The 13,753-nt window shown below is 35.9% G+C and overlaps 1 protein-coding gene across 1 annotated transcript in view; it reads right to left on the reverse strand.

Moving 5' to 3' along the window:
- ST8SIA4 (ST8 alpha-N-acetyl-neuraminide alpha-2,8-sialyltransferase 4) overlaps positions 1-13,753 on the reverse strand; it is a 53,940-nt gene that overhangs the window by 18,705 nt on the left and 21,482 nt on the right. The window contains exon 4 of the mRNA XM_018072946.2: positions 9,061-9,354. Coding sequence (XP_017928435.1) covers positions 9,061-9,354 — 294 coding nt within the window. The remainder of the gene's footprint in view (positions 1-9,060; positions 9,355-13,753) is intronic.

Raw genomic sequence — 13,753 nt, forward strand, 5'->3', positions numbered from 1 at the left:
AACTGCTTGCAGGCAGCAGAAATCCTAATTGCCATCAGGGATCTATGGGTCAAGCCCTGCATTTTGCTTCCAGTGCCAGCTTACAGGTCTCCTCCTAGAGCAGGCCATGCTGCCCATCTCCTGGGCACACAGTCTCCCCAGCAGGGCTCACAGCTGTACTCATGAGGTCTCATGCAGCCACACAGGTCCTCATCAGGAGTGCACACCTCGCTGTTTAGAGGGAACGCACTATAGCATGGAGGGACTACTTTCCCCCTTGACCTTCTCTCTATCAGACCTTGGGGTTTCTCTTTAGTGATTGATTTATTGAGATTATTTTCTGAAAGCTCCTTGTCATTGAGAGCTATGTTCTGTAGACTACCTTCTTCTTATTCTATTTGCTGTGTTCTGACCCTTAAAGACTAGAAGGTGAAAAAGGTAAGGCCTCACCCATAAAGTTCATGCCACACATGACTCTTTCAAAGACAACTGCCCTCTCAGTCCTTTTAACGTATGTTCCATTTCATCTAAGGCTAAAGAATTTGATACAATCAGAAGATGTACCACCTGCTGGTTTCAGTATGACTATGAAACACCCACTACTACTTCCTCTCTGCCAACTCTTCTAGTAAGTGTGTCCACACTTGTACTGAAATGGAAAAACCCCCACAAACCAACAAATAAAATCCCCCCTGTGAGCCTCCAGAATGTTCCGAAACCAGGAGCTGCACTTGTTCTCAGTAGGCTCCTCTCTCACATCCTTTTATAGGTCTTCTTGATTACTCATTTACTTTGGAGAGTACCCTGTATCCCAAAGCTAGACAATAAAGTACAACTCAGTGTAAAATGAAAAAGCAAATCTAGAAATAACTTTCTCTAAGTCAATTTTCTTTGTCTACTTCACTAAATATATGCTTCAAAAATGCAAATTATGACACTTTCTCCCACTAAATACAGAATAGAAAACATCAAGAAGCTGTTTCTACAATGCTTATTAGGTATATCAACTGTATACAGAATATTGTTTGAAAATAAAAAAAAAGTAGAAACAAAGGTTTACATATATATATATATATATATAAGTAGTTGTTATTCTCTTAATTTTTCCTGTGGCCTACTAATTCACTTGTTGAAGACTGAAGGCCAAACCTCAAAAAAGGATTTCAATACAGCAACCTTACAGTATTGAACCCATAATGTGAATCCACAAACCACACTAACCTCCCATACATGTACAGGTATGTCCATATGTCTACCAATGAGCATAAGCACAGCAGGACACCTAAAACAGGATTCACTGGAACAACCTCTGCTGGAAGCAATGTGTAAAACAGAATGTAGAGGGATAGAGACTTCAGTTGCCAACGGGACAGAAATGAGTACTGGTGAGAGACTTAAATCTCATTCCACCCAAAACACAGACACTAGCATCTAACTCAACCACAGTGTGCCTTCCCAACACAAAAGAAGTAGAATCCAGACCTGTTACCTGAATAATCAGTTATTTTCTTTCAAAACACATTCTATGTTTAAAACATCACCAGGTATCCCAGCACTGACCTAACCCTCCCACAGGTCTGAAATACAGCAATGTTCACCCTTTTTCTCACTTTTTAATTCTCTGATGCAAACCGAAACAGGCTAACAGGCTTCCCTTAGTCTCTGAAAAGCTTATACATGGCTGATGCAGCAAATAAACACATTCCTTCCCTCACATGGTGGTCTGACAGTGCGCAGATGCTTTCCCATTCCCCACCTCAGTGGGACGGGGAGAGAACAGGAAGGGCAAAACCAAGTAAACTTGAGGATCAAGATAAAGAGATAGACTACCTAGGTGAATGATGGCATGGCATGGCACAGTTCAGTTCAGATCAGCTGTGTCCCTTCCCAGATTTTGCCCACTACCAGCCTGCTCTCTGGTTTCAGGGAGAGTGAGGGAAGTTTTGAAGCTGTGCAAGCCCCTTCAGGCACAGCCAAAACACTAGTGTGTTACTAACACTGTATTACCCACAAACACAAAACACACCACCTTACATTTCGGCACAAGTGTTTGGGAGGAAAGTAGCCATAACCTTGGCATTTGGTAACTCCAGACAAAAAATGCTCAAATGCTACTCAGTGCTTCTGAAACACTTAAGTCTCTCTATGTATACCAACAAGAATTTGGAGACTTCAAACAAATCCATTAAAGCATTCTTGAAGAAACTCATATGCATTAAAAAGAAAGGCTACAGAAGATTCTAAGCCAAACTGCTCCTCCCTATACTGACACCACTGTAAGGACTGTGCTAGCATATTATTTCACCAAGGCACTATTCATTTTAACAACCCAATAACTTGAACTGACCAAGGGGAAATGCCAAACCATACAGTGCATAAACCTACAGCTTTGTTTACTTATTTCCATGTTACCTCAGTAACTAAGCATTTGATGAAATCCACTACCAGCTGGATGCTTAATACAACTGCTCCTCATCACAAAAGCTCAGTAAGATCAAAACTAAATGCACCTATCTTTGAAAACTCTTGGTAAGCATTACAATCAAAACAAAAAACCGTAGAATTTCTATTATTGTCTTACCTTAGAAATATCACTTTAAAAACAGGAAGGAAACCTAATAGAATTTTCTCATGTACACATGCACCATCCAGAATCAACAAATAATTCATCTCACACATCCAAAAAAAAAACCCCAAGAAGCTACTCTCGATTCTATTAATACTATCTGGCCAACATGATTCCCTATGGACTCCAGTCCTCTCTGTTATTTGTTCCTCAAAGACAGACTACAAAAACTGTTTCTAGTTTACTTCTCAGTTGCACAGCTACTGATATGTTTAAATAAGAGTTAATAAACATATTTTTATAGTTTTCAGAAATACAGATTTTATGTAAGGGATGATAAATTAAAAAGAAAAAAAAACCACCCAAAACTGAAAAATAATAAGTAGCAAAATAGTTTTCATAATAAATACAAATCTGCAAATACATGGCATGAATAAACTATGTTACTTATTCCCTGCATAGCTGGTAGCAGTCATTAGCATTAAGTACAGTGCTGTTGCTCGTAGTTAAACTAAGCAGCAAAACTTGAAAATGGGAAATTTCATGACTATTTTTTCTTATGACTAATCCTGTTGCTCTCTGCTAGTTGAAACCTGAAATTCAACCTTAGAAGACTTTACTTAGTAGTCTAAAGTATATACATTGCTGATAATAAGGAACAAAACAGTTGCCACAGCAAAAGAGTTGAAAAATCTCTCCTCAAACAAAAACTCACCAAATTTTATTGTTAAAAGGTAAATAAAAATAAGAATGATAAAAGAAAATAAAAATAAGCATAACGGTTCTCTTTCTACTATCATGATTAGGCTTTTCATGGTCTACCTGACAGAATGGACCAGGCAATGAAAAATATAAAAAGCAGTCAGTTTAGTGCACATTCAGTTTCCCCTCATGTCCTCCTCTACTTCAACTGTATTTGCCTCCATTGAAAATTCACTCCCAAATAGTGAGATATTCTCTTGACAGACCTCGCTAAATCTTTCAGAAACAGAATAAAATAGGAAAGCTTGTGCAAAGAAGATAAAAGCTTATCCTGAGAAACTTTGAACGAGATGAAGGGGCACTCTCAGGAGGTGTAGGGGTGCTGCAGCCCTGGTAATTAGCTGCTGGACTGAAAGATCAACCCTGGAGTGTCTCCACTTCAGGAATGGGAGCATCACTTCCTGCTCTCCTCTTAGGACAGAATCCTGGCATTGGAAGAACAACTTCACACAAAAGATTAAATTCTTAAAGTCCAAACTAAGTGGTATCCAATTTGCTTACATAACTTACCAAAACAATCCAAGGATATGTTAGGGTACTATAATGTAGAACTTCTATTTTTAAAATTCATATATGTAAAAGGATTGTACTCCACTGAAAAGATGGGAAACTAGTGCAAACTTTTTCCCAATATTTTGAATATTTTAATATGTGATGCAAGAGGCATAGTCATTTCATATTTAGAATTCTATTTTTAGGTTAATTGCCATTTTTGTAACCTTTTATTTTTTGAGGTGATTATTTATTCATCCATGTATTGCAAAATGTCTTTTCTTCAGAAATACATTTTAGCAGTAAAGAAAAAAGGAGAGTCTGTTAAGTAAAATCTCTTAGCAGTAAGAAAAGAAACAGAAGTGTTTACAATATAGATTGCTCACGGTAGTTGTTTTCTTAGAACAGAGCCGCTGGAGAACTACTTGATTTCTGCATGTCTGAGTTTCTGGAAGTATTTTCTCTGTAATTCCCAGAGTAAAGGACTCTGGACTCGTGGTAAAGTTGTGCAAAAGGTCACTACATTCAAAGAACAGCTGTTTGCTCTTACTAATATAGAAAAAAAAGACCCTGCACTGAAAAGTGACCATAAATAGGCACAGCATACTCCTTACATAGGCAAAACATGGAGATTTCAGTGGGAGTTCTGCCACGTCTAATGCAGGATAATACTGCTCTTTTACAGGCAGTATCAAGGAGGAAATAAGTGGAGCACAAGCAAATCCCACAGGATGTCCACGCAATTGTTCAATACCCAAAAGATGATAAGGAATCTTACGTTGAGCAATCTCAGTGATATTGCTGGTGAGTGACTAATAGTCCACAGGATGGTTCCAGCAGGAAAAAAAGCCAAGAAAACATTCTCACACATACAGATGAGCGTGAGAACTTCGTTTTGCGGAGTTAGAAAAGGAAATAGGAGAAAAAATTAGTTTACTGTAAGACTGTATTGCTTGGCAGGGTAAGGAGGTGGTGGTGTACAGCCCCTTCAGAGGATGCCTTCAGATATTCATTAGCAGACGCACAAAAAAAAAAGAGCTGTGCAAGCCTCTGGGAGTTAACTCTGACCTCCACCTAATGCACCAACAACATGGTTAGTCTTAGGAACCCTCTTTAATTCCTCCACAGAACCGCAAGGGGGATCCACAGCAGAATGTGTCTGCAGATCCTACTTTTAAGTTTGGTTGTCTGCCACCACTGGAAGTAAACAACATGATCTGGACTCTAATCTCATCAGGCTCAGTTCCTGTTTGTCTGCTGTTTAATCCATATTCCATCACAGTTCTGCTACTGAGACATGACTCTGTACAGACACTGTCCACACCTCAGAAAGTATCACTTCATTTGAAAAATATTATTACAAATAATCCTAATGAAACAGTTCAGCATTAAATCTCAGGCTCAAGTTGTGTTGTTTGCTCATTATAATCACTTTATAATTAATCTTCTTGGCAGTGACATTAGAGAGCAAGTAAATCCTTTTAATCATTTAAGATTTTAATTTATAGATCCTAGTTCCACCTTGAACTCTGTTAGGTATTGATTACCTCAACTATTTTGTCAATAAGTGCACAATTACATTAAAAGTTCTGTAAATTAGAGATGCTTTCTGAAAAAATCATGCAACAGCTCCCAAATCACTTCTCAAATCTACTTTTCAAAACTTGTTGATCAAAAAGTGAAAAAGTAAAATACAGACAAATATTAGCACATGAAGCCACTTGATCTAAATCTAATGAAGAAAAAAATCTGAATCCAATGGCCATTTATTTTATGCTACTGATTAAAAAAGTAGTTATCATATTAGACTCTGGTTTTAAAACCTAAAATCCTTCTGAGATTTTAGAGGAGTGGCCATGACTTACAGAAGTTTAAGGCATGAAATCTGCAAAAAAGTAGTTTCTTTTTCCAATACCACATTACCTTTTTTTTTACCCCAAAAGTGTACTAATAAAAAGTTTTAAAAAATTACCTCACAATGCAGTCATTATTCTACTCTCTGATCAACTGCAACTCTGAAATACTACATACTGCTCATAAGGTTTCTTTCATTAAAAGAGAAGGGAAAATATGAGTGAAAATTTAAGTACTGTATGTGATTGCAGCAAAACTGCCCATTATTAGATAAAACAAATTCTAAATTATGTATATTAGAAATATAGAATTTGGCCTCAGGTAGATCAGAAGTCAAAGAAACTTCATGTTCTGCCATTAGGAACTGCCTACACTGTATGCTTTAAAGACTAATGACGGAAAAATTTGGCAGTGTGATATACACAGCAAGGAATAGAGACAATACTTTCCAAACCTTGAAGATGTCAGCCTGCACCCTTCAGCATTAAATATTCTTTATTTGTATTTAATATGTCAGGTTGGAATTATGAACTTTACTGATGATTCGATACTAAATGATTTGTCCCACAACACACTATCTTTCCATATTTTAATAAATTTTAGATGCATTAAATGAAAAAACTCTTGATACCAATTTCAATTTACTCTGGGAATTTGTGTTTCCAAAAACAAACAAAAAAAAAGATGACTTTATAATTGTAACTTTTTTAGGATGGTCATCTTCTCTTTTAGGCAGTTTTCATTAGCCAAGTGTTTTATACTTTTAAATTAAGAAGATACAATACATTAAAGTTTCAAATAAAAGCCTCATTTCAACCAGCTGAATTATACGGGTATGATACAGCCCTGTGGTGTACCACATCAGTAAGTATATCCGTGGTAAAAGAAAAACAACCTGGGTGTGTAAGTCTTATGAAACAGGTTAAAGGCATATTTTAGCCTATTAAACAGAAAATTGCACCTTGTATTCACCTCCATAACTACCTGAGAACACTCACAATCTACAAAACAAAGGTTGCAGATGCAAGTAAGTCTCCTGTGTAAACTAAGGACAGTTTAAAAAACCCACTTCCTGTAGTTCACCTTTCCTTATCATGCTTTCCTCAACAACCAAACTCCATCTCCCTTAGATGCTTAAGAAGTTGCAAGACAGCATAAGCCTTGCAATCTCAGTCTAGCACGTTTTAGGCATCCTGTCAAGGAGACTAGATGCTCTGCACAGGTCTTACTGCGTGTTTTAACACGCAGGTTTTGTGGGTAGATTTCCTGCTTTTGCTCCTCATTCAATTAACAGCAATCTTCACATTCTGTTTATTTTATCCTTTCCATTTTGCAGCATCACAGGCCTCAGCTGGGTCATCACTGTTAACTGCCACAAAGGCTTCCACTTGTGAGTGGAGAGCTCGCAAAGGCATCAAACATACAAACAAATATATCAAATATATATATAAAAAAATACACAACAGTTGCTCAGATTCATAAAACAAGGAGAGTTTTGTAAGAATTCCTTATTTCTCCAGAGACTCATACATCGTCAAATTGAATTCGAAATAAACATAAGCATAATAGATAGAATACAGTATAATGAAGATTTTCCTTAAAACTAAGTATGTAAGTTGCATACAGTTCTAAATGGCAGCAGACTTAGCTTCCATTACTTTCAAATTGAAGTTAGCAGCTGTAACTTGCTTAAACCTTCACAATCTTACAATCCAAAATGGACTGATTTCATAACCAGGGTATGCAGCTTCACATTTAACTTTATTTTCTAAGATATTTTTCTTTTTTGTAGAAAATATTAATTTTTATCTCAGGCACACTTTTCTTTAAGAACAATTTTTGCTTACTGGATTCTCCTACTACCATAGTATTCCATTTGATGTACAAACTTAACAGATTCTAGGAAGATGTAATCCTACCTGTAGAGATAGTATTCTTCCCCAAGATGTTTTTTACTTTACTGTAATACAAAGTTCATTATAATGGGCTGGTATCTTTAAGACTGCCATGTAAGACATCTAAGCAATATTTGTTTCAAATGTATTACTGCTAACTGTATCACTTCCAAATCAGACTCACCAAGACATACCTGCCCCATCTTTATAAAGTCAAGAGTTAGACCAAAGCTAAACTGGACTTCTTGTTTTGTTTTTATTCAAATTACCAAAAAAGATCAGCAACAAAGATATTAGGTTACTTTCTGAAAGAACAAAAATGGGAATGCAAGTTGATTAAACAACAAGGTTTGAAGTGGAGAGTCCAACATTTAGAGCACAGATTCAACAACTGGACAAATTTCTGCAGTCATATCAGATGACACTGCTAAGTATAATGTAAAGTACAGCACTGTCTAATTCAATTCTGATGGCAGAGTTTTTGTTGCCTCTTTCAGAGAGACAATGCAGGTGCTAATTCTTTTCCTAAGACAAAGCCCCCTAAAGGACCTACAAGTTGGCCAATTTAAAGACTGCACATTCTGAATTACCATCCACATTTGATATTTTTTCCCAGATTTAGCAGACGGAAATTAGAGCAGCTGTTCGTGAACTGGAAGCAATTTTATTTATTCAGATTTATACACACACACACACACACACACAAACCATTACACCTACCCAAGTGCTATGGGCATGTTGAATATGTGAAAAGTCAAAACAATCGAGGCCTATAAAATAGCTAAAGTGTAACTCTGTAACAAAACTGAGGAACTTGGTAAAAAATTAAAGGATTTCCAAATGATTTTCAAATTTTTCCAGTGCCAGAAGTGCACCACATGGGGAATGCAGCAGTTTGTCTATTTGAGACATGGCAAAAGGAGAAAAGCATATTCAAAGTCCTAATATCCTGAAGGACAACTTATTTTTAAGCTTTATTCTCATACTAGATTGAGGTAACATTTTAAACATCCCTTCTAAACTTATCTCAGACAGTACAGTTCAAGGAACTCAAGCTGAATACTACCATATTGTCATAATTTGCTGCACAAACATATTGCACCACCATCTTCTTCTGAATCTTTCTCAGGCACAGGCATATACTCTTACTTGTAGTGACAAAGATATTGGAGCCTTCTGACAGTCTTGTTTAATTCTGGGGTTAAAAATAAAAATCTCTGCAACAAAGCACGGATGCGTTTTTTTTTTAACAAGTGGTTACATTAATGTTTTCAGTGATTCTGATTCAATTGTTTTTAGCTTAATTGCCCAAGTTTCAGTTATTTGCATTAGAGTGGCTAAATGAGTGATGACATTTATTACTGAACAAACTTATCATAAGTGCAATCCATTACATCAATAAGGGAAATACCAAATTCCTTTTAACATTGATCTTTTTTTTTCTGCCTGCTAGGAATTCTAGTTATGAGTTTCATTGTGCTAAGGACAAACCAGTCTTTTCCATACACTTACCCTCTGACAGCATGAATAAGTCTCAGTGATGGATAGGCAGTTCGCACTTTCAATTTATTCTTAAGGATTAATGCATTAACCCACTCCACATGCTTCTCTCCGCCTTTGACCATGAAAGCTGGGATCCAAAGGACACTGTCATTCAGCATGGATAGTCTATGGACAAATTTTTCTCTGTCACTCTCATTCCGAAAGCCTCCAAATGCTCTTTGTACAACTGATGGGTTCATGGTAATAAAATCAGATTTAGTTCCCACATCGGCAGCAAACTCCACCACAGGAGCTAGATTGCACCTGAAGAGGAAAAAATTAATGGAAAAATGAAAATAAATATGAAACATTAACTCAGAGAAACATGTGCATGAAGGGAAAGCTGAAAATAAACATGCAAGTCCAATTCAATTTAGTGTGAGAAAAAAATACCAGAAATAATAGATGTGATAACACATAGCATTTTACTCAACTTGGACACTCATCAGACAAATTTTTAAAGACATTAAGTGTACATAATGCTATGAGTAAAAAAAACCCTCTTTGTACATTAGAAAACCATGTCATCATGCTCTAGAATGCATCGACAGCTGAAGCAGCATTTGTGAATAAGGATACACTTTCTTAAACCTATTACCCCTCATTAATGTTCACTTGCTACCAAGAGTTCACACAAAGAAAGCCACGGTAGCCAAATAAGGTATAACTTATACAGGATTAGTCAATGCATTTTTCTTTTTTTTTTTTTTTTACAATGTAGTATTTAAACATCATTTACAAACTAACATTACCACATGTTTAAATGAGTTTTTGGTACTTTGCTTTTTGGTATTATCATTGCAGTTGATTGGACGTTTTGAAATTTAGTATTTTTATTTGACTTAGAACTGCAATTTTTGGGAAAATGTATCAAATTTTCAATTTTTCCTTCATATCTCATTTTTAAACCTTGTTTAATTTTTCAGTACCTTTGTGGTTTTTTTAGGGCCTTTGCTCAGCAGATTTTTACCTCAGTTATATAAATACTTATATATGTAATCACAGACATGTTGAACACAGGTGATAAAATATGATTCAGAAATCATTTGTGATTTCAGTGCCCAGCATTATCTGACTGAAACAAATTGTCTCCACAACATCCTCAGTGAATTAGCCTGTAGCTGGCTTGTCCCAAATATGTATCTTGACACCTCAGTATTTTCATAATTTAACAGACTGCTCTGTTAAGATAAAGGACGCTAAGAAGCAATGTCAGAAGTAGCTCCTTCAAAACATTTGCACATTCCTATAAATATAAATAATATAAACAGTACTCCATTAGTTCTTCAATTTCTATTTTTTTTTGTGCAGTAAACTTTTTACTTAAGCTAATCCACCAGCTTCTTCTAACAGTCAGATGTCCAATGACATATAAAAATAAGTCAGCATTGCTTAACACCAATTGATGATCTAGTCCTGACTGATACTATGAATTACTCAGAATATCATTTTCATTCTGGAATTATCAGCTAAAGAAGTGGTCCTATCTTCTTCAGAAAGAAATGTTCTGTAAAGCCTGTTTATTCCTAGGAGATAAAGAAGTACAACTTTCTGATAACACGTGGGCAGATGTAGGCTTTCTTAGGAAATGGATTTACATTCTTCATTATCTTCATACATCTATTCCATAAACAATCTGCATGCATTTCAGGCTGCTAAGAGAAATAAATGGCAGGTAGGGCACAAAAAAAAACTTCCACTGAATTCAATACTGGCTTTGAAAATTGTTTCTGAAAAGTTTAATGCATGAACCTGTAACCTGTAATTATTAAAAGTCTGTTAAAATCTAAAAATAACGATAAAAAATTCAAACCAAGTACTTAAAATCAACCAAACAAATTCATTGAATTACTGCTGCTCTTGAAAATACTTCTTTTTAGGCCAGACTGCACAACATAATGAAGGACTCTTGCAAAGCAGGGTTTTTTTGGTAGTCACATATATGCACATGATGACATCTATCACTCAAAAATGTAAGACAGATATTGACACTGCAAATCCTGCTTCCTCTGAGAAGCAGACCATGTATGTAACAACACCACATCATTTAAAAAGCTGTACACCATATGCACAGTGTGCACACATAACATAGGTCTTATGGTTCTAATTTGATTTTATGCCTTTTGACAGCTCCTTTCTGAGCTGCCAACAGCATCAGTGCCTAACCTCAAGAGCGTGGTTTTAAACCAGCTCATAAATGTAATTTCACCTAAATCCTGGAAAAAAATCATCATAGGCATACTAAAGACAAAGTCTCCTACTTTACATGTCATTAACTGCTACATCAGTAACGTACTTAAATACTGTATTTTAGAAAGGTATAGAGCGTAAGCAGTTCAAATACTTAGCATACTGTATATTCACATTTTTCTAGTGTAACTTCCGAAAATAATGAGCAATCCAAATGCACTCAGTAACTGCGGGGTTACAGTGTTTTACCACCCTCATTGTAAAATTTCTTCCTTAAATCTAGTCTGAATTTACCCTCGTTCAGTTTAAAACCACTGCATCTTGTCTTATTGCAACAGACCTTGCTAAAAAGTTTATCCCTGTGTTTCTTATGTGCTTCAAGGCTCATAAAACTAGCTATGTGTATTTGTATATGCCCTGAGTATACCTAAATAGCTTTTACCTGTTTTGAAGCTTTTACTGAAACTCTAAGGCATCTTTATGCTATGCCTCAGTTTCATGCTGTTGTTAGAATTTTTAAGTTTATTTAGTGAGCAAATGTCAATGATCTCTCATCAATTCCCATGACTCTTTCAAGAAAACTCTGCATTCAGACACACACATAAACATACACAATTTTCTTTATAGTGAAATTAAGAAGCCTATTAATTGAACAACTTCTAAATAGTAATTGTAATACCATTACCTTGTTGCAATCTTTAATTCTAGTTAATTTGGCATAAGGTGCAGAATGCCAAATATTTTCACAGCAGAGATGAGGAGGTGACAGGGATTCTACACCAAAAGCTTTACCATTATGCATCTAGGGATTTACACACCATAAATGAAACCATATTTTTGGGGGGTTTATTTCAGGAAGAATAAATAGAGGATTGTAATTTACTGAATTTCCCCTTCCTCACATGCCACATTATTGATACCTTGAAACTATATGCCTGCTTAAAATTTGATTCCAAACCACAAACTTCCTGCTTCATACCATCAAATGCCATTCCTTCTAAAAACTCCAATGTTGTCTTCACGTTAATGTGCAAGTAAGCAGGCTGCAGGTGGAAGGTGAGCAAGATAAACTTGCTGTGAGGCTACTGACACCGAGAATATGAGAACAGATTGTAATTAACAGTCACACATAGCACTGAAGATTGACTTAACAATTAAGCAAATAACTGTAAATATGAGCACTGACAATATACCACATTAGAAAAAGGTTTGTAAACCTCCTTCTCCTGAGATCAACCTATTGACTGTTTCCAGAGAAAATGATAAAATGCATTTTGCCCCACAAAAATAATTTTATTAAATAATGGTTTTCATGAGTTCCTTTGTCATTTTTTTCCCATAAGAGAATCACTTTAAGTATGTTATTTGAAACAAAAATCTTATGGCTATTTTTTTCCTATATAATTGTGCTTAATCAGAAGCTCTACTACTTCATCCTTCCCTTGCATGAAACTAGCAAATAATTAGAGTTATTGTTTGCTCCCTTCTACTTCTAACTGCTTATCTACAGCAGAAGTGTTCAGAAACTGGTGTCATGAGACAAAGATTTACACATTTGGGAGAGGGGGTTACAAAAAAACCTAAGCGGAAACATTCATAATTGGTGATTGGTAGTATCTTAGGTAATAATATGCAAGGTGCCTCAAACTAGTGCCGCAGTCCCTGTTCTCCCCATGACATCAGACCAGACCATAGCTAAAACCTCAGCACAGACATTTAAACAGGTTAGTTAGTCTAAACTTAGTATTAGGCATCAATTATATGATTTTGGTAATTGATAAGTTTAAAGGGGCACCTAACTTACACAGTATTTGTGTATAACCGTGATAGTGAAAGGTACACACACACACACACATAGATATATATATATATAAAATATTCATAGTAAAAATGCAGGGGCTCCTACAAGCGAGCTTTCAGTGCAATAGCAGGAAGATTTGCAACAGGAAGATGCACTGCAATATTATCACTAAAAAGAGCTCTGGGACAAAAGGGAAAAAGTAGATAATGTCTGAAATATCACGTGGTATTTTGGACACATGTAGAACAACTGCGATGCTAAGATACACAGGTCAAAAAGTCTCAGTGATTGAAAACCCTCTTCCTCCACAACCATCTGTTGCATATATTAGTTACACTGAGACATTTTCAGAAAAAGCGTAGGGGAAAAAAAAAAACCAAACTGCCAATGGCTGGAGTTGTATGCCATGAGAAAAGACTGAAGAATGGAGTAAGCACTCCTATACCACACTTACATCAAACTAATCAGCCCTAGGTTTGCTGTGACATCTTTATGGCCCAAGCACATTCATAATACACACAATCTTTTAGAGAGCAGAGCCTAATAAAAAAATAATGAAAACATAGTCACAAAAATAAACTCAAATTAAAAGTCAGTTATTCCACAGAAATTCAGTTCAACTTGCTTTGTCACTAATAAACATACAGATCACATATATGAATGCCAATGTCC

This window comes from Manacus vitellinus, unplaced genomic scaffold (genome assembly GCF_001715985.3).
Source record: "Manacus vitellinus isolate BGI_N305 unplaced genomic scaffold, ASM171598v3 scaffold_23_pilon, whole genome shotgun sequence".
NCBI lineage: Eukaryota > Metazoa > Chordata > Aves > Passeriformes > Pipridae > Manacus > Manacus vitellinus.